Raw genomic sequence first — 26,750 nt, 5'->3', positions numbered from 1 at the left:
GTCGTGTCCGACTCTGCAACCCCATGGTCTGTAGCCTGCCAGGCTCCTCTATCCATGGGATTCTCCAAGCAAGAACACTGGAGTGGGTTGCCATGCCCTTCTCCAGGGGCTCTTTCTGACTGAGGAATTGAACCTGTGTCTCCCTGGGGCTCCTGAATTGAAGGCAGATTCTTTACTGTTAAGCCACCAGAAAAGCCCCATATTCATAGTACATACTATCTAAACCACTGATACTGATATTTTAGTCACCCACTCCCTTGTGAAACCTTAAATAATTCTATCACAGAACAATATAACTATTTAAAATAGGTTACAGATGTTATCCCCAAAATTCTGATAGCACTTCTACATAGTTCATTGGTATTATTATTATGCTAGGACCCTAGTACAGTACCTGGCTTAGACAATCAATATTCAGGTGATTGAATTATCCTATGCTCAAAATTAGGGACATTAGAGGCATTTAATAAGATTAGTAATTAATACTGAATCACCATTGTCATTAGGAAACAGGCAATGGAAGTTAGAAAAGAAAATGGAGGTGAAATTCAGACAGAGGAGCAGGAAAACGATAAAGATGAGGACAAATACATTCAGACCTTAGAAATGAACTTAATGTCAGAAGGACTGCCAGATCCAAGTCAACACATTCTGACGTGTTGTGTTTCATGATAAAGTCTCTGTTGTTGAAGCAAAGTCTGATATAACAGACTGATTAGATTAAAGAAGAGAGAGGAGGTAGTGGGAGTATGGAGGGTGGTGGCTTGGAGCTCCCGAGTGATGTTTCACTAGTCAAGCTGAATAGCTTCCTTGGCCCCTTGCTGCAGGACCCAAGAGCGGAGCTAGTAATTCTACCCACTATTTTCTACCAGATCACTTCACTATGTAGTAATTGAGATTTAAACATGAAGACAATAACTACTTACATGAGAGCTTGAAGACCATGTTAGCTGGCAAACAGGTCCAGGAGTAGTAATATAACCAATAGGCTTATAGTCCCTTTCCACTTCGAAAAAGAAGACAGTTTTATCTTTACTCTAAGAAAAAGAGAGATATCCAAATATATATTATTATGGAAATCTATTCCAGAGAGTACAAAGAAATATTTAACAGCTATATTATACCCACTGCATACTTATATCTATAATGATCATATATCCTAGATTATTCTGGGAACATTCTTATTTCAAATATTTGCTTCATTTTCCCTGTGAGAATGTTTGACAAACCTGTCACATGTTTTCTTGTGTTTTTAAAAATAAAATGAAAAAAAAAAGAAAAAAATAAATAAATAAAAATAAAATGATCACCATACCTGTGTATAAATTAATTCACAAAAAATTCCACAATGCATATGCTCACCTATTTATGCATAATGAATTTACATGGTTATTCTCTTCATTTAAAACACTGACCATACATAAAACATGTTGCATTATTCCCAGTTGAGAATTTCTATTCATTTAAAATAAGCATTACAACTCGATTTGTAAGAATATTTTTAATATTTTATAGCGAGGCACAGACTATACTGAAAGAATGTGAATACAAAGAAAACCAGAAATAGATATACGTTCTTGGAAAGAAATGTAAGGAAAGAAGGCATCATTAAGTAGGACGACTAATAAGGCAAGGTTAACCACAAAAACTCAATAGGAAACAAAAGGAAATCTACTCCTTACCCCTGTGGCCAGAACTTCTCCATCACGATCATAAGCTAAAGCAGTGATAGCAGCAGTATGAGGTTTGAAAACCTGTTTCAAACGAATATCTGCCTCCGAAACTTTCTTCCGTCCCACAAAAACCGTGAGCCCTTTTGGATCATAAAGTTCAAGAATTCGAACAACGCCATCTTCAAATCCTGCAGTAATCTGTGCTCCACCATAGCTTATCTTGGACAAAAAAGAAATGCAAGGTTTCCAAAATTAGTTAATTAAGAGAGCTACACTGCATTATGGGCTTTCCTGGTAGTTCAGATGGTAAAGAATCTGCCTGCAATGAAGGAGACCCTGGTTCAATCCCTGGGTCAGGAAGATCCCCTGGAGAAGGAAATGGCAACCACTCCAGTATTCTTGCCTGGAAAATGCCATGAACAGAGGAGCCTGGTGAGCTATAGTCCATAGGATCACAAAGAGTCAGACATGACTGAGCAAATTACAGATATTTCTGTATTTTATTTAGACTTAAGTAACTTAACTAAATAATTAGGCTTCCCTAGTAGCTCAGTTGGTAAAGAATCTGCTTGCAATGCAGGAGACCAGGGTTTGATCCCTGGGTCAGGCAGATTCCCTGGAGAAGGAAATGGCAACCCACTTCAGTACTCTTGCCTGGAGAATTTTCTGTATTTTATTTAGACTTCAGTAATTTAACTAAATAATGAACGAAAATAAGGGCCCATTGATAATTCCTTATACTTCTCTATGGTAAACTCCATCTCCTCCAGGACAGTCCATTATCACTGCCGACCATGAGACAGGTAAACAAGGACAATCTATCTACTATGTGCCAGAGACCCGTCAGCAGCAACCCAAGAGTAAGCATAGACAGTCTCAACCCATTTTCACAAATTAATGGTTGAGTGGGAGAACATATTGTTGTTGTTCAGTCACTAAGTCATGTCCTACTCTTTGTGACCCCATGGATTGTAGCACACCAGGCTCCTCTGTCCTCCACTATCTCCTGAAGTTTGCTCAAATCCATGTCCATTGAATTGGTGATATTATCTAACCATTTCATCCTCTGCCATCCCCTTCTCCTTTTGCCTTCAATCTTCCCCAGCGTCAGGGTCTTTTCCAATGAGTCAGCTCTTCACATCAGGTGGCCACAGTATTGGAGCTTCATTAATCAACCACACAAAGGAATGTGGAATTATAAACTTAAATAAGTGTTAAAGGAAAGAAACAGTCTGTGAGAATGTATAGCAAAGAAAGCTAACCTAGACTCAGAGCTTCCTTAAGGAAGATACAGTGAAGCTGAGAACAGAGGGATGCCCAGGAGTTAATGAAGCATAAAAATACCTCTGGGAGAGGATATTGCTTGTGCACAGGTCATGTGGCAGGAAATAATGTAAGAGGAAAGAGTCAGTTTGACTAGAACAGACTGAGTGAGGGAACAGTGCTTCCACAAGCATTAGGTCACAAAATGGCTTATATGTCACATTAAGGATAGCTTTCATCCCAGAGAGCTAAGGAGTCAAACAGTTTTTAGTTTGGGGATGTAGAGTGGGGAGGTGACATGATCAGATCTACTATTTCAGGAAAGTCATCCTAGGTATAATGCAGAGAATGGATCTGAGGTGGCCGAGACAGGATGCATGGGAAACTTTAGGAAGACTATTTTTTTCATTAATTTTATTTTAATTGGAAGCTAATTACAATATTTTGGCAATTTTTGCCATACATTGACATGAATCAGCCATGGATATACATGTATCCCCCATCCTGAACCCCCCTCCTACCTCCATCCATCAGGGTTGTCCCGGTGCACCAGCTTTGAGTGCCCTGTCTCATGCATCGAACTTGGACTGGTGATCTATTTCACATGTGATAATATACATGTTTTAGTGCTATTTTCTCAAATCATCCCACCCTCACCTTCTCCCACAGAATCCAAAATTCTGTTCTTTATATCTGTGTCTCTTGCTGTCTTGCACATAGGGTTGTCGTTACCATCTTTCTAAATTCCATATATATGCTGTATTTAATACACTGTATTTGGTGTTTTTCTTTCTGACTTACTTCACTCTGTATAATAGGCTCCAGTTTCATCCACCTCATTAAAACTGATTCAAATGTATTCTTTTTAATGGCTGAGTAATATTCTATTGTGTAAATGTACCACAGCTTTCTTACCCATTCGTCTGCCGATGGACATCTAGGTTGCTTCCATGTCCTGGTTATTGTAAACAGTGCTGTAATGGACATTGGGGTACACGTGTCTCTTTCAATTCTGGTTTCCTTGGTGTGTATGTCCAGCAGTGGGATTGCTGGGTCATATGGCAGTTCTATTTCCAGTTTAAGGAATTTCCACACTGTTCTCCATAGTGGCTGTACTAGTTTGTATTCCCACTAATAGTGTAAGAGGGTTCCCTTTTCTCCACACCCTCTCCAGCATTTATTGTTTGTAGACTTTTTGATAGCAGCCATTCTGACCAGTGTGAGATAGAGCCTCACTGTGGTTTTGATTTGCATTTCTCTGATAATGAGTGATGTTGAACATCTTTTCATGTGTTTGTTAGCCATCTGTATGTCTTCTTTGGAGAACTGTCTATTTAGTTCTCTGGTCCATTTTTTGATTGGATCATTTATTTTTCTGGTATTGAGCTGCTTGTATATTTTTGAGATTAATTCTTTGTCAGTTGCTTCATTTGCTATTATTTTCTTCCATTCTAAAAGCTGTCTTTTCACCCTGCTTATAGTTTCCTTCGTTGTGCAAAAGCTTTTAAGTTTAATTAGGTTCCATTTGTTTATTTTTGCTTTTATTTCCATTACTCTGGGAGGTGGGTCATAGAGGATCCTGCTGTGATTTATGTCAGAGAGTGTTTGCCTATGTTTTCCTCTAGGAGTTTCTGGTCTTACATTTAGATCTTTAATTAATTTTGAGTTTATTTTTGTGTAGGGAGACTTTTAAAATGATGGCTGTTTTACTCCTGGAGACTGATTAATGTCATGTGGTCTGAGGTGGTATTGTGGAGCTGAGAGACCTGGACACATTTTAGAGATGGGTATAATGGTCCTATTTGGTGGTGACTAGATATGGGGAATGAGGCAGAGGGAGGTGTCAAGAATGACATACTTACTGAGACAGGAGATCCTGGAAGAGAGCCAGGTATGTGAGTGTGTGGGCTGTTGTTGCATTTATTATTTTGAAGTGGGGGGAGGGGGACTGGGGACCAGTAGAAGACCATGAATTTAATCTTGGACATGTTGAGTTTGAGGCCCCCTGGAGATCTCAAAATGAAGACGACAAATAGTCTGCAGCTTAGAAGAAAAGTCTTGGCTGGAGATATAAATCTAGCAGTGTCTGTATGTACTAAATCTGCTGTCTTGGAAGGCATTTAGGAGAAGGGCAAGAGCCCTGGTATTCTTTTTTGTTTGTTTGTTTCTTTTGCATTTATTTCTGCTCTAATTTTTAAGATTTCTTTCCTTCTACTAACCCTGGGATTCTTCATTTCTTCCTTTTCTAGTTGCTTTAGGTGTAGAGTTAGGTTATTTATTTGACTTTTTTTTTGTTTCTTGAGGTGTGCCTGTATTGCTATGAACTTTCCCCTTAGGACTGCTTTTACCGTGTCCCACAGGTTTTGGGTTGTTGTGTTTTCATTTTCATTCGTTTCTATGCAAATTTTGATTTCTTTTTTGATTTCTTCTGTGATTTGTTGGTTATTCAGCAGCGTGTTGTTCAGCCTTCATATGTTGGAATTTTTAATAGTTTTTCTCCTGTAATTGAGATCTAATCTTACTGCATTGTGGTCAGAAAAGATGCTTGGAATGATTTCTATTTTTTTGAATTTACCAAGACTAGCTTTATGGCCCAGGATGTGATCTATCCTGGAGAAGGTTCCATGTGCGCTTGAGAAAAAGGTGAAATTCATTGTTTTGGGATGAAATGTCCTATAGCTATCAATTAGGTCTAACTGGTCTATTGTATCATTTAAAGTTTGTGTTTCCTTGTTAATTTTCTGTTTAGTTGATCTATCCATAAGTGTGAGTGGGGTATTAAAGTCTCCCACTATTATTGTGTTATTGTTAATTTCTCCTTTCATACTTGTTAGGATTTGTCTTACATACTGCGGTGCTCCCATGTTGGGTGGATATATATTTATAATTGTTATATCTTCTTCTTGGATTGATCCTTTGATCATTATGTAGTGACCTTCTTTGTCTCTTTTCACAGCCTTTGTTTTAAAGTCTAATTTATCTGATACGAGTATTGTGACTCCTGCTTTCTTTTGGTCCCTATTTGCATGGAAAATCTTTTTCCAGCCCTTCACTTTCAGTCTGTATGTGTCCCCTGTTTTGAGGTGGGTCTCTTGTAGACAACATATGTAGGGGTCTTGTTTTTGTATCCATTCAGCCAGTCTTTGTCTTTTGGTTGGGGCATTCAACCCATTTACGTTTAAGGTAATTACTGATAAGTATGATCCTGTTGCCATTTACTTTATTGTTTTGGGTTCGAGTTTATACACCATTTTTGTGTTTCCTGTCTAGAGAATATCCTTTAGTATTTGTTGGAGAGCTGATTTGGTGGTGCAGAATTCTCTCAGCTTTTGCTTGTCTGAAAAGCTTTTGATTTCTCCTTCATACTTAAATGAGATCCTTGCTGGGTACAATAATCTGGGCTGTAGGTTATTTTCTTTCATCATTTTAAGTATGTCTTGCCATTCCCTCCTGGCTTGAAGAGTTTCTATTGAAAGATCAGCTGTTATCCTTATGGGAATTCCCTTGTGTGTTATTTGTTGTTTTTCCCTTGCTGCTTTTAATATTTGTTCTTTGTGTTTGATCTTTGTTAATTTGATTAATATGTGTCTTGTGGTGTTTCTCCTTGGGTTTATCCTGTTTGGGACTCTCTGGGTTTCCTGGACTTGGGTGATTATTTCCTTCCCCATTTTAGGGAAGTTTTCCACTATTATCTCCTCAAGTATTTTCTCATGGTCTTTCTTTTTGTCTTCTTCTTCTGGAATCCCTATGATTCGAATGTTGTAGCGTTTAATATTGTCCTGGAGGTCTCTGAGATTGTCCTCATTTCTTTTAATTCGTTTTTCTTTTATCCTCTCTGATTCATTTATTTCTACCATTCTATCTTCTACCTGGTATTCTTTAGAATGGAGTGATCATCCCTTAGGCCACGCAATTATGAAAGTCTTGGGAATAAGAACTACATTCAATTCCGATTGAATGTTGCTTATTCAAATCTACTAAGTGCCTATATGTACCAGTAAGTGTACAGGCACTGGAAGTATTAACACAAAGAAGAATAAGATATGGTATTGCCATGAAGAACACAGCCTGGTGAGAAAGACAGACAATGAAGCAAGTCATCTTAGTACACTGTGATTAAGTGCTACAAAAGAGGTATATACACACTCCTTAAACACAGTCCTAGATCATGAAGGAAGGAGTACCCTTCAAGATGGGTTCGTGGACGGCTGGGAAGAGGTGATGATATTTGACTTGGGCTTCCCTTGTGGCTCAGACGGTAAAGCGTCTGCCTACAATGCGGGAGACCCGGGTTCAATCCCTGGGTTGGGAAGTTCCCCTGGAGAAGGAAATGGCAACCCATTCCAGTATTCTTGCCTGGAAAATCCCATGGACGGAGGAGCCCGGTAGGCTAAAGTCCATGGGGTCACAAACAGTTGGACATGACAGAGTGACTTCACTTAATACTTAAATTGTGAAGAATGATATGCAGCTTTCCAGAAAGGTAAGAGGGTATGGAGAAGGGGAAATTCTAGCATAATATCTATAAATCATTACTTGGATTTAAGGCTAAAAATTAAATGCTCTATGAACATTCCACAAACCTCTGAAAAAAATGATTCAATTTGGTAAGCTGTATTTTAAAGACTTCAGATAAGAGTGTAAATAGATTAGATAAAGAATGATCCAGGTTTGGTAATCTAAATACTCCATCAGTTCAGTTCAGTCACTCAGTCGTGTCCGACTCTTTGCGACCCCATAAATTGCAGCACGCCAGGCCTCCCTGTCCATCACCAACTCTCAGAGTTCACTCAAACTCAAGTCCATCGAGTCAGTGATGCCATCCAGCCATCTCATCCTCTGTCATCCCCTTCTCCTCCTGCCCCCAATCCCTCCCTGCATCAGAGTCTTTTCCAATGAGTCAACTCTTCGCATGAGGTGGAGTTTCAGCTTTAGCATCAGTCCTTCCAATGAACACCCAGGACTGATCTCCTTTAGAATGGACTGGTTGGATCTCCTTGCAGTCCAAGGGACTCTCAAGAGTCTTCTCCAACACCACAGTTCAAAAGCTTCAATTCTTCGGCACTAAGCTTTCTTCACAGTCCAACTTTCACATCCATACATGACCACCGGAAAAACCATAGCCTTGACTAGATGGACCTTTGTTAGCAAAGTAGTATCTCTGCTTTTGAATATGCTGTCTAGGTTGGTCATAACTTTCCTTCCAAGGAGTAAGCGTCTTTTAATTTCATGGCTGCAATCACCATCTGCAGTGATTTTGGAGCCCAGAAAAATAAAGTCTGACACTGTTTCCACTGTTTCCCCATCTATTTCCCATGAAGTGATGGGACCAGATGCCATGATCTTCATTTTCTGAATGTTGAGCTTTAAGCCAACTTTTTCACTCTCTTCTTTCACTTTCATCAAGAGGCTTTTTAGTTCCTCTTCACTTTCTGCCATAAGGGTGGTGTCATCTGCATATCTGAGGTTATTGATATTTCTCCTGGCAGTCTTGATTCCAGCTTGTACTTCTTCCACCCCAGCGTTTCTCGTGATGTACTCTGCATATAAGTTAAATAAGCAGGGTGACAATATACAGCCTTGATGTACTCCTTTTCCTATTTGGAACCAGTCTGTTGTTCGATGTCCAGTTCTAACTGTTGCTTCCTGACCTGCATACAGATTTCTCAAGAGGCAGGTCAGGTGATCTGATATTCCCATCTCTTGAAGAATTTTCCACAGTTTATTGTGGTCCACACAGTCAAAGGCTTTGGCATAGTCAATAAAGCAGAAATAGATGTTTTTCTGGAACTCTCTTCCTTTTTCCACAATACTCCATGGTTCCTACTTAATCTAGCCTCATCATTGTTCTGCTTCTATTTCCTGCCCTGAGTTCTCCTTCTGATCTTGATCCCATCATGAAAGTCCCCTCCATTCCAGCCACCTCTACATCTACTTTGGGCCTGGAACATTTTCTCTTTGATTTCAACTCAAAGGATTAAGGATTAACCATTCCCCAAATATTCCCATGATGTTTTATAAAAACATGGCTGCAAATTCATCGACATACCTCCCATAGAAAGATAGTTGAACTTCCTCTCTCTGTGAATCTGTGTGGTGCTTATGGCTGTTTCACCCCCTAACTGAGTATAGTACATGTGATCATATGTGACTCCTAAGGCCAGGTCATGAAATGATAGCAGCTTCTGCCTTCTTTGTCGGAACATAAGATCTTGGAGCCCTGAGCCACCATGAAGAAGTTTGACTGCCCTGAGGCCACCATGCTGTGATAATGACCTCTCTGTGTGGCATGGGCTTCAGGTAAGCACTCCTATTAGCATCACAGCTTAACCCAGCCTTCAACCCAGGTGCCAGACTTGGGACAAAGAAGCCTTTAGATGACTCCCAGCCCCAGCCATTCAAATCTCCCCAACTGAAGCCAGGATACTGTGAAGAAGAGACAAACCATCCCTGGTGTCACCTGTCTGAATTCCCAAAGCGGAGTAAGCAAAAAAATGATTGCTTTTTTTATGCCACTACATTTGGAGTGGTTTACTACACAGCCACAGACAACTAGAACAAAGCTCTAATTTTTTCCCATTATTTAACATATCACATAAATTTACTTATTTTGTTCATTGTCTGTCCTTCCCACCATCTCCCATGGGGGTGTAACATTCTCCTATCGGGGTAAAGGTTCATGCTGGCAAGTATTTTTGTCTTTTTGTTTACTGCTATATTCCCAGAATCTAGAAATAGGCCCAGCACATTGTAGACATTCTAGAAGTACATAGAATGAACCAGAGTTAAACAGAAGATAGATACACAAAGTTCTATCAGGTAATTACTTTTTAACACAAAACTATTTCTAAACTTTAAGTGGCATAAGAATAGACTTTTCATTAAAAACACAATAACAAAGTCATGATATGATTTCTATCATATTCTGAACGGACAAACTAAGTTCGAATTTTTATTCTGCTCTAAAATCCAGATTCAGAAAATATCTATATTTCTAAGAAATAGCACTGATATATCATATTTACAAATAGATTTTTAGTAAAATTCATTATAATAAGCTTACCAGCCGTGGTACCCAAGCAAGGGCAGTACCTCCTTGCTTGAATTTCATCTGAAGCAAAGGGGTTTTGCCAGCAAAGTCATAGAATCTAATAGAGCCTATAGAAAGACAGTTTTAAAGAAACAAGTTATATATGTAGTATATATATATATGTAACAGCTCTAATTACCATGGTTCATTTATATCTAAGCACTATAACAAGAAATGTCATAGAAAAATCAACTGACGTAGTCTTTCTTTACATTAGTTAAAATTTTACGTGTATACCCTCAATCAGGTAATTTATAAACATGAATAAATGCTATGCCATTTTATAAAAGGGACTTGAACATCTATGGATTTTGGTATCAGTGGAGTCCTGGAACCAACCCCACCACCACCACAGATAATGAGACAACTGTACTGAAGAAAACAACTGCTGATTGACTAGTGAGTCAGTTTCCCCTTTCACAGTCCCCATAGATTTACTGTAAGTCAAGAAGAAAGGAAGGACATGGAAAGAGAAGGAAAAGCACTACTGTGGAGAACACCAAGATGAATGGTATTTTCATGAGTAATTTATTGATATATCTTTTATGTCTCACAATAACCAAGGCTGCTATATTCTGGGCCCTTCCCCTCTGCAAAAACTTACCTCATTAGTATCAGGAGGCTTCCCTTTTGGAAAAATTCTCAAATGCCTTAATCAAACACATTTTAAAATGTACTGAAAATAAAACACAAAAGGCCGGATATGAGTTCTTACTTACAGTCCAAGCCAGTAGTGGCCATGAGATAAGTGACAGGAGAGACGGCCAGAGCTTCAATGGCTCCAGAATGGAAGGAGAACAGGCATTCTGGATCTTGGGTCTGATAACAGAGAGATTCTATTAGAGCCCAAAGTCAGGTTAACATAGAATTAAAGCCAAGTTTAAAGAAATGCAAATAGAACTCTGTATCATGTATGACTTCATCTGAATAGAAATAAGAAAAGGCATTATAAGACAGCAAGAACGCTGAAGTTCAGAATTAGGAGAAAGAGAATACTGGCTTTACACTTGATAGCTGTGTGATTTGGTACAAGTAACTTCAAATGCCGGTTTCTATTTCTTCATCAGTAAAATGAGATGATGGCAACTGCCTCCCTACAAAACTGAGCAGTTGAGAGGATTGTTTGAGATAATATACATTAAAATGTCAAATGTTTATGAAAACTATAAAGCACCATAAAACGTTAGCCATTGTCATTGCCACTTTTCCCGTAAATTTTTTAATGAGATAGAATCTTTTTCATATTTTTTATGTAAAATCATAACGAGAGAAAGACAGACACAATATAAATTCTTTGGATATGTTGAGCAAGTTTTTGATGGGAACAACAAATATGGAGAAAGATAAGGTATCTTTTAAAGAAGAATAACGACTATTTTACTATGAGAGTTTGAAACAAATGATAAAAACAGGCAACTTACAATGTTTGAAAAGCTAAGGTCAAGCTTCCATATGGCTCCATTGGAATCCTAAAAAATTAAATACTCAATAATATATTGTTCACCATTTTGAAATTTAACAAATTAAAGGACTTTCTTTTTATGATTTAAAGGACCAACAATACCAATACTTACATATATTTTAAAGTGTGATTGAAATTTAATAATAGCAACCACATAATAAAGCAATCTCATAAACCTTGTAGTCAGTTTAACATAGTAAAAATGCTAACTGGTTTTCTGTGTATAAAATATAGGTCAATTAAATATTAGGCTTCCCTGATAGCTCAGTTGGTAAAGAATCCACCTGCAGTGCAGGAAAACCCAGTTCGATTCCTGGCTTGGGAAGATCCACTGGAGAAGGGATAGGCTACCCACTCCAGTATTGTTGGGCTTCACTTATGGGTCAGCTGGTAAAGAATCCACCTGCAATGCGGAAGACCTGGGTTTAACACCTCGGTTGGGAAGATCCCCTGGAGAAGGGAAAGGCTATCCCCTCCAGTATTCTGGCCTGGAGGATTCCATGGACTGTATAGCCCATGGGGTTGCAAAGAGTTGGACACAACTGAGTGACTTTCCCTTCACTTCACTTCTAAATATCAGAATTCAGGGAACTCTTCATTATACTAGCAATAGCAGTCTTGATAGTTCTGTGGATTTAAGTGACAGTAAACTATAATACTATGTTAATTTTATGTCCAGATAACTTTAAAGAGCAAAGAGAAAACGGTGTATCTTACCTGAGCCAACCAAAAGTTATTTCCAACTTCATTCATTTTTATCATAGAGAAGAGTTTGACATTTTTATCTACTTGAAGTTCATTAATGGGCTCAATCTCTAGTAATCCAGTCTCATCTATAACATCAGCAGTGTCTATAGTCTCAAAATCCCATATCTTAAAAAATAAGAAAATACCTTAATGAGTTAGCAGTTTCTGAATATGTATTTTCTAAGTCAGAATGGATATATATTTTCTATGCCAGGAAAGACCCCAATTTTTTCAAGTCATTTCTTATTTCATGAAAATTAATGATGAGTAGATATAATTAAAACACCAGACAAAACCTAACCTCTGAGATTTTACTCTGAGAAATAATAAATTATCATAATTTCCTCTTATTTATAGAGATTAGAGAGAAAAAGTCCATTCTGAATAAGAATTCTAGTTTGCCCAAAGTAAACTTTATTTCAAAGTTTCTATTAGGTCTTTCTGCATATAACATGGCTGTAAGGAATAAATGGTTTGGTCATTCACTGAAACATTATGACAAGCCTTGTATTATATTAGACCCGTGGGACCCTAGAAAAGAGACATAGATCTTCTTGCTGAATGATTCAAGAACAATCTTCATTAAGCAGGGGGAAAAAAAAAGATGTAGGTAATGCCTTCATGAGATAATGTTTCTCTTCCTTACCATGGATTTAGACTATACTATTCAGGTAACGACTGTTGTTCTTAGGATAGGAGACCAAGAGAACACTGGGGAAGAAGGAGGGAGCACAGTTTTTAATGTGGTAGAGAGACTCAGAGGGACTTCCTCCGAGAAATGCCAAAGCCCAGGCTGGATGGTTCTGCAGACACATCCTGCTACATCATCCTAGACTCAGCAACTCAGACTTGGGAAGGACTGGTGTTGTTCCATTGAGTACCCTCGTGGAGGAGAGTCCCAGATCCTAGGGTCAGACTAACTCCTGGGAGTTGGAGTGGGTTTTTCCTAAAGGGAGAGAGGTAGAGATTTACAATATAAAAGACTGAAGAGATGAGAGTGGGCTTTGCAAAGGGGAAGCAAGCTTAGAAATTAGTGATGGCCATGAAGGAATCCTCTGTGAAGTATCCAACTTCTCTCGAAGTTTTCCTCCACTTGGTATCTTGATGTATTTGGGGGTGACATATGCTTTGGAAGGATAGTGAATGTATTGTGTAACATAATAAAGGACATAAAAGATTATCAGAGAAATGAGCATAACAGAACAAAATTAAACTTAACAGGGTTCAAAGAGGCAACGGTAAGAGGACAAACTGTGAAAGACATGGCTGTAATATATTGTCTGAGCCATAAGTAAGCTCAGTAAGTGTCAGAGTAACCAGATAGTTGGAAAAAAAAAAATGGTCTTACTCCTGATAATACCACTTCCTAAAGAATGTCCCGAGAATACTACCTTAAGAATATTTTCTTATGAAAGGCCCAAGAAGAAACACATACTGAGGGGACTGCAAAGAAGCCTGCAGGTTGGCCAGCAACAGCAGGGTAACTACACATGGGGATGGGAGAAGAGGTGTGACAACAGCCAGAAAGACCGAAATGCAGGAGCAGTGTCCCAGATCAGTCCTGTGGGCAGGACGGTGTCCACGGGTGAGGACAAGCACGTTCATTAGTATAGGGGGTGGCGGAAGGGGAGCATCCATTGGCAAACCCCATCAGCTCACCTGTGTATTCCTAATTGGTAAAGTCAGTATAAATAAATAAATAAATGTTTGGCCTTGTTTTCCCTAGAAAGTGACCCATTTATAATAGGCATTTTGGAAGGACATTGGAGTCTGCTGTTAACATTGTGCTAATTCATTTTCCGAAGCGACTATTTCAACAACAGAATCAAAATAACAAAAGGTCCCCTCAGAAAATTTCAGTGGCAAGATATTAATGAATGTTGACTAGAATTTACATAGACAGTTGGATCATAAAGAAGGCTGAGCGCCAAAGAATTGATGCTTTCAAACTGTGGTGCTGGAGAAGACTCTTGAGAGTCCCTTGGACTGCAAGGAGATCAAACCAGTCAGTCCTAAAGAAAATCAACCCTGAATCTTCACTGGAAGGACTGATGCTGAAGCTATAATACTTTGGCTACCTGACACGAAGAGCCAACTCATTGGAAAACACCCTGATACTGGAAAAAGATTGAAGGCCAAAGGAGAAGAGGGTGGCGAGGATGAGATGGTTAGACAGCATCACCTTCTCAATGGGCATGAGTTTGAGCAAACTCCAGGCAATAGTGGAGGACAGAGGAGCCTGGCATGCTACAGTCCAAGAGGGTGACAAAGAGTCAGACATGAATTAGCAACTATAAATCTACCACAAGAGAAGCATTACTTAAAATGAGTTGGCCCTTCTTCAAGTGACCTTTGTGAGAAATAAAAATTTGATAAAACCCATAGGGTCATCTACAAGACTTTGATGCAGGTGCTACTGTTCAAGTTTAGAGAAAACTTACCCTAACACATCCATCTGACCCAATGGTGATGACTTCGCCCTCGTCCAGCATTATCTGGTTAATGGGACCCTGGTGACAAGGCTTGCCTGCAGCTCGACTCAACTCCACTTTGATGTGGCCTCCTTCCCAAAGCAGCATGTTGCCCCATTCTGACCCTGAGAGCACCTGGCAGGTGTGAGGAAAGGAAAGAATGTACTTGAGACAGAAAAACATATATATTTGCCTCAAATAGCTAATGAGAAATGTTTAAAGATTTTTCCTGGTTATGAAAATAAATATTTCTATTTTTAAAACACGAAAACACAGCAATGAAAATCTACTACCCCAGAAACAACCACTTATCACAATTTGTAGTTTTACATAATGATGTCGGGCAGTATGTTGGTGGTTAAATTTTCAAACACATCTGCAGATTTCTTTGTATATCTCTTAAGGACACAACCCAGGAGTGGAACTGCTGGGTCAAAATTTAGAGATATGTTTAAAGTTCTTGATAGATGAGAGTGATAATAGTCAAATGTTATATAAGATGTTTGATAAATTGTGAGGCCATTACTGCAAATTATAGCAGAACAATATCCAATTTCAAACAAGGACAATGATCTGGAACCACCTCACATTAATGCATTTAATCCAGCACATCCCAAAATATGTAGCACCAAACACCAACTCTTAAGATAACTGAACTACTATTACATAGTAAGTAATACTAATTGAATATTGACTCCATGCCAAGCACTGCTTGAGCACTTAACACATGTTATTCTTTAATCCTAAAAACCATATGAACTAGGTACATTTATCGAGGATACCATGTGCAGTTGTACAGGTTGGGCACAGTTTTTCTCATTGGCACAAAGAAACCACAGGGCCAGTGGAAGTCCTATTGTTATCCCCCATCTTACAAAGTGAAAAAAAAACAAAAAAAACCCGGAAGCATATTAATTACCTTGCCCCAAATTACCCAGGAGTCAGGGTTCTAAACCAGGCGCTCAACTAACGCTGCCTCAGTAGACATATGCTAGGATAAACAAAGTCAAACAAGTTTCTTTTCTCTAGAACTGCTTGGAAGCTTTAATACAGAAGTGTTCACTGGGAATCACTTTAATAAAGTTTTAGGAACAAAGGAATTTGACCAGGAAAGTCTTATTATCAGAGAGCTTCTGCGTAAAAGAATACTGCATGAAATGTCCTTTGGGGAACTCTGATCTAATTCTTTCCTGCCTGCTCGAGGACTTGGCAGCCCCATGGCCCTCTCACTGAGAGTCACTTACGACCTTACTCAGTCTTTTTTTATTTCTCCAGCCTGCATATTATCTATTCTATCTGTCGAGCCTCAGCCCACTTGTTTTTCTTTAGACTTGCTTTTTTTCTGTCCAGTAACTAAAGCCACCCAAAGTCACTGAAGTCTATCAACTCACTCCTTTCTGAAATGTCACTCGTGTCTAGCTTTCCTTTTCCATTTGTCCTGAGAAGAGTCCAGACTCTCATCATCTCTTCTTGGATAAAAGCAGTATCTTCCTCTGAGCTCATCTCCATGACTCCATTTTCCTAACTTGCTTGGCATTTTGTGGTCAAGCTTATAAATAACTTTTTCCACTTGTATCTCTGCTCTTCATTGCTTAATAGTTCTGCCTGACCAAGTCCTTGTACCTTAGGAGCCCACCATACTTTTCAATCTAACTTCCCACTCCTTCCCAAGATGAGTGCTCCAAATTAATCCGGTAAATATGTAATAGTGAAGTCACTCAGTCGTGTCCTACTCTTTTTGACCCCATGGACTATAGCCCACCAAGCTCCTCGGTCCATGGGACTTTCCAGGCATGAATACTGGAGTGGGTTGCCATTTCCTTTTCCAATATTTACTCTTAACTTTAACTATTTCCTTTTGTGGCTCTCATTTAAAATGACTTCTTTTCTCCCCTACATCTACACAAACTCTACTGAGACTTTTCAAGATATATCTCAAACCAAGTTTTTAATGATCTTTATCTTAGCCTAATTCTTAGCAGAATTTGAAGCTAGAATGATTTATCATCATCTTATAGGTTTAGATATATAACTAAAGATTTAGCCAGCATCCAAGGCTTTTTATTTCCTCCCATACATCATTATTTCAAGTTGATAATTTTCCACTAGGCAATGACTAGACCATTTGGTTTCTCAGAGTAGTATTTGTATATTGGCGCTTTCTTATACTTGAGATGATCACAAATACTATATAACCCACGTCTCTTATGTCTCCTGCATTAGCAGGTGGGTTCTTTACCACTAGAACCATCTGGGAAGCCCACAACTCAACCCACTAGAAAGCCAAATACAATATTAATGGAAAACTTATCCTACAGGCAATATGTCTATAAGTTTTATAAGAAGAAACGACTAAAATAATGGATTAAAATTGCAATGTTGCACTGATATTTTTTAAATGGATAACCAACAACAGCCTACTTTGTTGGAATTCTGTATAGCACATGGAATTCTGCTGAATGTTACATGGCAGCCTAGATAGAAGGGTAGTTTGGGGGAGAGTGGATACATGTATATGTATGGCTGAGTTCCTTCACTGTTCACCTGAAACTATCACAACATGTTAATCGACTAACTAAAACAAAATTAAAAGCTTTTTTTAAAAAAAATTTCAGTGTTGCAGATATCACTATAAAGTGTCTCAATCTTCCTGAGAAATAGTGAGTGAGTGATAGTCACTCAGTCATGTCTGACACCCTGCAATAATCTGGTAATAAAAACAAAAGCTGTAAGACCCAGTAAACCTTTGACCCAGTAAATCTTTTAACCTTTGACCCAGTAAATCCTCTTGAAGCATCATGGCAAAGAAGACAGGCGGGAGAGAAACACTATAGACATTGCAACTCCATGACATAATTAAAATTAAAAGTGACAAGTATGTCACTACATTAATATATGAAAATGCCGGCATACTTTCTACGTACATATAATATTTGTAAAGACAAAATGATATGTACATGTGGACTAGTTTCACAGAATTAAAACTGATAATCTGAAAAGGCAAAATTAAATGCTCATTATATTTACAATTATAGTATCTGTTATTGACAATATTGGCAGTGCTTTTTAGACTGTATAGCATGCTTTCATGCATGTACATCACTTCATTTCATTAATTTCATTATTGTAGAATAACAGCTGTACTCACCTTCCCATCCGGGAGCTCCATGTAACCTTCTATATCAGTAGTGGCTGTTTTGCCAAATCGACCCAGTGAACCCTGAAGTTTGAGGCCAGTGAATGTTAGAGCCATTTCCCAGAACCTGCAAACAATGAGAGATTAAATGTACTTAAGAGAAATCTTACTTTAACTTTAATGTCAACCATTTACATATTTAAAAGCCACATATTAGTTCATTTATCTATTCATTCAGTTCATTTGTTTTAAGCATCAACCACCTGTCAGGCAAAGCTCTAGGCAACATGAATTCGGCATCAAGCAAAATAGTCCAGAAAGAAAAAATTTCCTGCCTTTGTCAATCTTACATTTCAGAGTTGTGTTGTCCTATGCAATAGCCATACGTTTGACTATTTTTATTTAGATTTAAAGTAGTAAATATTAAATAAAATTTAAAAATTAGTGTTTTATTCAGACCAACCAGTTTCAAGAATTCAGTAGCTGCATGTGGCCAGTGTCTCTAGATTGACCAGCACAGGACACTCCCACCCTGGAAGAAAGTTCTACTACATAGTACCGCTTTAGAAGATGTAAATATTTTCCAAAAATTCTAATTTACTTGCTGTGTAACTTTGAGTAATTTTCTTGATCACATTGTATCTTCATTCTCTTATGTGTAAAATGAGAATATTATTTGCACCAACCTTATGAAATTGTTGGAAAAAAACTCTTAGAAGAGTGTCTAGTATATAAAATCAATAAATATTAAGTTACTAATATCTTCTTGTTTATAACCTAAACAAGTGAATAGTCAGAATGAAGAAAGTTATGTTGAAAAAAGAATCTGACCTACCAACTGGATGTAAAATAGATAATGGACAGTATTAACAAGTTAATAATATGAAGCCAAGAGCCTCAACAATCAACATCCTTCTCAGAGGCTGTGGTAGGTCCTTGATCATATATTTCCATTTCCTCTGCATTTCTTTTTATACCACATCACACATGAAATCCTTTAAAGTCTCTCTGTCTCCAAAGATATAGTACATAGAAAATATACACTTTAGTAAGCAATAGGAAAGTTAAAATTTTTCAACCTATAGTTAGCAGAGAGCTAGCTGAGACTTCTCAAGATTCAAAAACCTGTTCAATTATTCTATATTTTAAAAAGACCAGTTTTAAGTTGGAATAAAAAGAATTTAGGATAGATTATTTCTCATAAAGAGACACTGGAAGCAAGTTATGGGCAGCTTGAGAGTAGTGCCAGAAGGTTGTTAAATAAAAGGCAAAAAATCATTCCATCCTGAACAAAGAACAGTGTGTGATACAGTGAAAATACCCAGATATCAGAGACCAGGAATAGGCTCTGCTACCATTTAGTATTAAGAGTCAGGTGTCAAGAATATAACTCTCTGTTATAACTCTCATTTCACAAGTGAAGACCGAGTTCAGAGACGTCAAAATGACTTGTCCATCATACAGAATCACTTCAACACACTGAACAGTGGATCTGAAAGCACAGTATGAACTTGGACACAGCACACCAATGTTAGTAAGACATTACACAAACTCTCTCAGGAAGAGAAGCCTATAAGAAGGCAGCAGGCTAAATTCAAAGCCCTTCTTTTATCTATGCTGTTTTCAGTAATAAAATCTCCATAACCAACTAGAAAAGTTGCAGTATAGTTGGTTTTCAACATAACGCATTTAAAAAGTATCCTAATGTTAACATCAGCAAAAGCTGTCTCCAGCTGATCAAACCTCTTAGAAAAGATCCCAACGATAAACGACCAGCATCTGTATCATGTGCGCAACCTACTTGATGTGGCCTGATCCCGAGGTAGTGAGCTGCTCGTCATCTTCAGGATTGAAAGTAACCTTAAAAACTTCCTGGGAGAAAGCTTTTGTCCTCAGTAGAGGCTTCTCTTCTTTCCAGTTCCAGATGGTCAGGGTGTGATCAGGGCTGCCACCGACAGAAGCCAGCAGGGTACCATCGAAGTTAAAGTCCACGTACGCATAGGCCAGATCAGTTCCATCTGAAAGGATGAGGAGATGAATGGGAGTCTAATAACAGAGATAACATTTCATTTTCAAAACTGTATTATTTCCAAAATAAAAAGGCAAGAAAGAACACCCGTAGTGACGTGCATTGGTGGAAGAATGTCAAGAATCCCATAAAGAAACAATTTCAAAACCATTCATCACCTCTGGCTGGAGAATGTATTACATGATATGGAGGGAAAGGGTAAGCGTGAAGAAGTCTTAATCACATTTTGCCTGAGAAAGATGCATTGAGAATATATTCTATTTTATGAAGCAGGGAAGACATGTTAGAGAGCATGTCTAACAAAAACATGTTAGACAGCAGAGAGAAGTCAATTTAAAATCTGCCACTGAATTTTTCACAAAATAAAAATGATGACTCTCGGTTTCTGGTAATGCATGTGAGGAGCTAAGAAGTTACCATTCCATCCTAACAACAAGTAAAAAGCTGAAAAGATGAAAAAATCAACAGTTCTTCTTGAATCTGTAAGAGAGGGAAGAAACGGGGGCAAAGCCCTGCCCCTGAGAATGTGAGAACGGAGAAACCGACAGGAAAATATAAGAGATACTCAAGTCACCACAGCAGAGACTTCCAAGCAGAAACAGCCAAAACAGCTTGAGGAACCACTGCCTGGCAATAAAACCTGAACTCTGATTGCAGGAAGCTCATTGTGGACAAGTCTGGGAATTAAAAACTCCAGGGGAACCAGTCACAAGGTGGTCCCAACAATGTTGTGAGATTTATCTCCAGGAGCTTGACTAGATTCCTAAACTAAAAATCTCCAGAGGCTTCCAACAGAGGGAGGGAGAAAGGAGCCATTTTGAAATACCCCAGAGTCCTCTGGTCTTAATAAGGTCTGCCCTCAGGGGAAACTCATTAACTAATTAACCAGAGCCTGAACAGCTGGGGTTTATCAGCGGCCTAACTGCCCTGCAGAAGGAAATATCCAACCCAGCCCACTCCAGCCATCCTCTCCCACCTAAGCTGGGAGAAAATGCTGAGAAATGTTTGTGAAGTTCAGAGTTCAGAGGCATAGGCTCACCAAAAAAAAGAGACCTAATCATAGGACTAAAGAATTCTTTCCTTCCCCCGCAACCTACCATCAGGTTACCAAACGCCTGTTTACCACAGTTCTTTTTACCCAACACATCGTGTCTCGCTATTCAGAAAAAATGTCAAGGCATATACCAAAAAGCAAAAAAAAAAAAAAAGACAACTTGAAGAGATAAAGCATTCATCACAACCAGACATGGCATAGATCCTGGAATTATCAGATTGGGAATTTAAAACAACTATAATTAATATGCTAAGAGCTCTAATGGATAAAGTAGCCAACATTAAGAGCAGAAGAGCAATGTCAGCAAAGAGATGAAAATCCTAAGAACCAAAAAAGGGATCATCCTTAATAACCCGAGTGGGCCTCATCCCATCAGCTGAAAGCATGTAGAAGCAGAACTGGGGTTTCCCCAAGGAAGAACTTCTGCCTGAAGACATAGAATCAATTCCTGCCCAAGAATTTCCACGCTGTGAGTGTGCCCTACAAACTTCAGATCTGCCAGCCCCCAATTATATAAGCCAATTCCTTCAAATAAATCTCTCTTCTCTCGCAGACCGGTTCTGTTTCTCTGGCAGACCCTGACTGCTACAGTAATGTGAGGTCATCTTGAGAATTCTGTTCACCTTAAACATGAGATATTTAAAGATTCTAAGACTCACCTTGAAGAATTCTATAGGGCCTCATTGAAGGATATTCATAAATGATTATCTTTGGGAAAACTCCTTTTTCTGCTACTGTGAAATAAGTTTTATTGGGGTGAACCTATAAAAAACAAAAGGTCACTCAAGTATTAAAAGGGAGATTTTCATATAAATTGTTACAAGTATTCAGAACCTGTTACTTTATAATTGGTTTATTAGGATCCACTCCAACAGAAAACTCAAAGCTGGACATCTACTAAATACGTGACAGTGGATATAATTTAAACTGAGAACTAGAAGGGTATGCACTTAAGTTTTACTTTGATTAATAGAGTCGTGTTTAACTCTACAATTTTTTAAATTGCCATCTGAAGAGCTAGAACGGTGGGTCTCAATCTTTAGCAGGCATCAGTATCACAAGAAGGGCTTATTAAAGCGCAGACTGCAAGCTTTAGCACTGGAGTGTCTGAGTCAGTAAATTGCGGCTGAGATCTGAGATTGTGTATTTACACTTCTATCAGTTGCCCAGGTGATGCTGGTGCTGCTGAATCTGGGGGCTGCTCTTTGAAAACAACTAAGTCAGACTGTTTACCTTGCATATAAATCAACCTAGCTTCTTGAATAGAAAATTCATGTCTCAGAGTAAGCTGTGTCACAATTTTTTAAATTTCACCTAACCAGCAATACATATCTCAGTATTTCAAATGATAGCCATATACATTGGATGGAATCGTATGTTCATTCCTGTTATTTCTGTTCATTGACACAAATAGTTTATCCAGGGAATATTTACTGTATTTCCTTTGCATCTGACTTAGAGATATTGTATCTTTCACACTTTCAGTAATTTTACATCCATTTCTTCACAGCAGGCTCTGCACTTGTTCTGTCTGGTCTGCTCACAACCAGTAGGAAGCGCAAGGGAAAGATTAGATGTTCAGATCACGATCCCTCTAGAAACCCTCTTGAGCATCTCATAGGGAACTGCTGCTTGTATGAGCCCCACATCCTGTCCATTTCTCCTCCTTTCTCTTTCCCTGTGAGGTCTCTCACAGATTAATCTCAACAGATGCCCTTCTCCTGATACCAGTGACGCTGAGAGGACCACTCAGGCTGCCTATTACTGGTGAGAACAGATCTGGGATGCCTATTTTAAGGAGCACAGAGTAGAGAAACAACCAAGAGAAAAGCCATTGCTATTCAGAGGTCAGGTAAGATAGTTAGAAAGGTATTCTTTTGATGTGGCCACTAATAGGGTCATTGGCCACCTTAGTGAGGTGACAGGAAGAAGACAGCAGAAGTTCAGCAGCTTTGAGGGGAAGATCAAAAATCAGGGGGGTGGGGCTTCTCTGGTGGCTCAGTGGTAAAGAATCTGCCTGCCCATGCAGAAGAAACGAGTTCAACCCCTGATCCGGGAAGATCCCACATGCCACAGAGCACCTAAACCCACGTGTCACACACAACTCTTGAGCCTGTGCTCTAGAGCCAGGGAGCCACAACTACTGAAGCCCAGGTGCCCTAGAGCCTGTGCTCTGCAGCAAGAGAAGCCACCACAATGAGAAGCCCACTCAACACACTAGAGAGTCGCCCCTGCTCTCTGCAACTACAGAAAAGCCCGTGCAGCAATGAAGACTCAGCATATCCAAAAATACATTTTTAAAATTATATATTTTAAAAAGTCAGTAGGTAAAGAGAATACATGGTTAAAAGGGTTTTGTTTGTTTGTTTGTTTTTTTAATCAGGGCTTGAGGCTTTCAGGATCTTAATTCCCCAACAAGGGTAACCAGTGGACCCCCAGTGAAGTCCCAGAGAGGGGCCTTTTAAAATGAGAACAAGTTGATTTAATAGTATGCTTTCATGCTGAAGATGCCCAAGGAGGTAGAGGGTGAAGATACAAGAGAGAAAATGACTAATGGAGACAGACACCTGGGAGGAAGGAAAAGACAGACTTGAAATCACACATCTTTTTGTCGACTACTTGAAATTACTGAATAGACAATTATACTTCATCTCCTAATGTTCAACTCTATACTTGCATTTTATCTGGCATTTAGCTCTAATTATTACATGAATTACCACTCATGTTATTCATCTTGGTATTTTTGCAGAATGGCAAAATAGCATTTAGTGTAAAAAACCTGAATGACTCTAGGAAAGTCACTCAACTTCTATTAACTGCATTTCCTTATCTGCAAAATGAGATGACACTATTATTAATATCAATATAAATACTGTAATATTGCCTGGAGCTAATGTCAGTGAACATAGTGGTTGTAATCACGAATTGAAAATGCCTTAGAATAAAGATTGCTGTGCACCTCATGCAATCCCATAAGACTCCAAACGAACACACAATTGGATTTTTTTTCCCTAAATTACCAAAGGCATACCCCAATGACACCAATTCCTATTCCACTGCTACTTCGCAAGTAGGTCTGTTCTTTGGTTTTCAAATTCAGAAAAATCAACTGGTTCCCAGCAATGTACATCACGGTATTGCTTTCCAGAAGTTGTAGGTTGGCCCGCTTTCTGCAGTCATAACCAAAGGAATGTCTGTGGGTAAGTTGCTAAGGAAAAGAAGTGAAACAAAGTAACCATGGGGGGTGGGGGGTGGGTAAGCAAGGAAATGAATATATTTTTTAAACCCATACCCTTAGTAGCTAAATTTTATGTGAAACAGTTTTTTAATGTATTACTAATGTAACCTTATTTTTAAATTATGTGAAAATTCTCATACTCTAAGTTAATTTAATTTTCCTAGGAAAACCCTGAAAGAGCATTAATTGTATTTAATTTTGTTTTCAATAAAAAATAAAGTTGAACTTTCAATTTGAGTACTATAGGTTTCCCTCGTAGCTCAGTCAGTAAAGAATCTGCCTGCAATGCAGGAGTCCCAGGTTCAATTCCTGGATCAGGAAGATCCCCTGGAGAAGGAAATGGCAACCCACTCCAGTACTCTTGCCTAGAGAATCCTATGGACTGAGGAGCCTGGCAGGCTACAGTCCACGGTGTCACAACAGTTGGACATGACTTAGTGACTAAACCACCACCAAGGACAAAGGTGCTCCCTAAATAATTTCATTTTCCTCTCTCCTGCTAACATTTCCTTTCTGTATCACTAACCAGTATACACAGGTATATAGATGAATGTGTGTGCATTTATGCTACAGAGTATAACTTCATTAATTCAAAATAGGTTTAAAAAATTGAGCTGTAAACTATTTTCAAATGTACATTGTTATTATACTCAAGCTCAAATTAATATAATCCAAAATATGACTATAATAATTAAATGAAATCAATCTATTAAAAAATTATCGTTTGCAAAGAAATATATTACGTAGTGTAACTTAAATAGATAGATTCTTATTTTCCAAGAATTCATTGCTGACCACAAAAGTTGAAGGTTCACAGGACAAGTATCTATTTTTTGAGCCCATGGTTTTCTTTTTAATCTGATTTTAGAGGATTCCTCATATTTTTTAGTAAATACTTTCAAAAAAAATTATACAGAGATTTTAACAAGAGGATCTGTAGGATGTTAAAAAATGATCAAATTTTAACTAGTGCAATTTGAATTATGAAGTATAAATTATAACTAACAACAAGTAACTATAGCTATCTCATTGCCTAATAGTTAAATTGAAAAAGAGAGAGAAAACATTTCAGGGGCATTTGTACAATAAAAAGGAATTTTATAAATTTAAAGACACAAATGCCTAAAATGGAATCTTATGTAGAAATGCAAATGAATATGCGATCTAAGATCTAGATGAAAGTATTCTTGCCTTATGGAGAATACCTGGGGCTGCCTCACAAATAAAGACTAGAATCTAACAGAGCCTGGTTTTTGTTATTGTTCAGTCACTCAGTCGTGTCCAGCTCTTTTTGACCCCACGGACTGCAGCATGCCAGGCTTGCCAGTCCTTCACCATCTCCCAGAGTTTGCCCAAACTCATGTCCATTGAGTCAGTGATGCCATCCAATCATCTCATCCTCTGGCATCCTCTTCTCCTCCTGCCTTCAATCTTTCCCAGCATCAGGGTCTTTTCCAATGAGTCACTTCTTCACATAAGGTGGCCCAAGTATTGGAGCTTCAACTTCAGCATCAGTCCTTCTAATGAATATTCAGGACTGATTTCCTTCAGGATTGACTAGTTTCATCTTCTTGCAGCCCAAGGAACTCTCAAGAGCCTTCTCCAGCACCACAGTTCAAAAGCATCAATTCTTCAGTGCTCAGCTTTCTTTACAGTCCAACTCTCACATCCATACATGACTACTGGAAAAACCATAGCTCTGACTATATGGACTTTTGTTGGAAAAGCGACGTTTCTGCTTTTTAATACGCTATCTAGGTTTGTCATAGCTTTTCTTCCATGGAGTGTCTTTTAATTTCACAGCTGCAGTCACCTTCTGTGGTGATTTTGGAGCCCAAGAAAATAAAGTCTGTCACTGTATCCAGTTTTTCCCCATCTATTTGCCATGAAGTGATGGGACTGGATGCCATGATTTAGCTTTCTGAATGTTGAGCTTTAAGCTAGCTTTTTCAGTCTTCTCTTTTCACCCTCATGAAAAGAGTTCCTCTTCCTTAGTTCCTCTTCTTTTTTTGCCATTAGAATGGTATCATCTGTATATCTGTGATTGTTGACATTTCTCCCAGCAATCTTGATTCCAGCTTGTGCTTCATCCAGCCCAGCATTTCACGTGATGTACTCTGCACATGGGCTTCCCTTGTGGCTCAGCTGGTAAAGAATCCACCTGCAGTATGGGAGACCTGGGTTCGATCCCTGGGTTGGGAAGATCCCCTAGAGTAGGGAAAGGCTACCCATTCCAGTATTCTGACCTGGAGAATTCCATGGACTGTATAGACACTCAGACATGGCTGAGTGACTTTCACTTTCACTCTGCATATAGGGCTTTCCAGGTGGTGCTAGTGGTAAAGAACCCGCCTGCCAATGCAGGAGACACAAGAGATACTGGTTCTATCCCTCGGTCAGGAAGATCCCCTGGAGGAGGACACAGTAATCCACTCCACTATTCTTGCCTGGAGAATCCAATGGACAGAGGAGCCTGGCGGGCTACAGTCCATAGAGTCACAAAGAATCAGACATGACTGAAGCAACTTAGCACGCTTGCACTTACTCTGCATATAAGTTAAATAAGCAGGGTGACAATATACAGCCT

The 26,750-nt window shown here is 38.7% G+C and overlaps 1 protein-coding gene across 5 annotated transcripts in view; it reads right to left on the bottom strand.

Annotated features, from left to right (window-relative positions):
- Positions 1–26,750, bottom strand: part of CFAP44 (cilia and flagella associated protein 44) — a 117,348-nt gene that overhangs the window by 79,136 nt on the left and 11,462 nt on the right. For all 5 annotated transcript variants that reach the window (XR_015165448.1, XR_015165449.1, XM_086405992.1 and 2 more), the window contains exons 5-15: positions 23,957–24,119; positions 21,585–21,687; positions 19,644–19,860; positions 17,855–17,969; positions 14,677–14,841; positions 12,206–12,361; positions 11,448–11,495; positions 10,746–10,845; positions 10,000–10,094; positions 1,683–1,892; positions 927–1,037 (exon numbers count right to left, since the gene is read on the bottom strand). Coding sequence is in view for 3 of the 5 variants with exons in the window: in XM_086405992.1 (XP_086262118.1) it covers positions 927–1,037; positions 1,683–1,892; positions 10,000–10,094; positions 10,746–10,845; positions 11,448–11,495; positions 12,206–12,361; positions 14,677–14,841; positions 17,855–17,969; positions 19,644–19,860; positions 21,585–21,687; positions 23,957–24,119 (1,483 nt within the window). In the remaining 2 variants the exon portion in view is untranslated. The remainder of the gene's footprint in view (positions 1–926; positions 1,038–1,682; positions 1,893–9,999; positions 10,095–10,745; positions 10,846–11,447; positions 11,496–12,205; positions 12,362–14,676; positions 14,842–17,854; positions 17,970–19,643; positions 19,861–21,584; positions 21,688–23,956; positions 24,120–26,750) is intronic.

The sequence above is a fragment of the Bos grunniens genome, chromosome 1 (genome assembly GCF_055505025.1).
Source record: "Bos grunniens cultivar Pamir isolate PY7600 chromosome 1, Bosgru_T2T1.0, whole genome shotgun sequence".
Classification (NCBI taxonomy): Eukaryota; Metazoa; Chordata; class Mammalia; order Artiodactyla; family Bovidae; genus Bos; species Bos grunniens.
The sequence above is the reverse complement of the archived record's forward strand: the minus strand, read 5'-3'. Positions and strand labels throughout refer to the sequence as shown.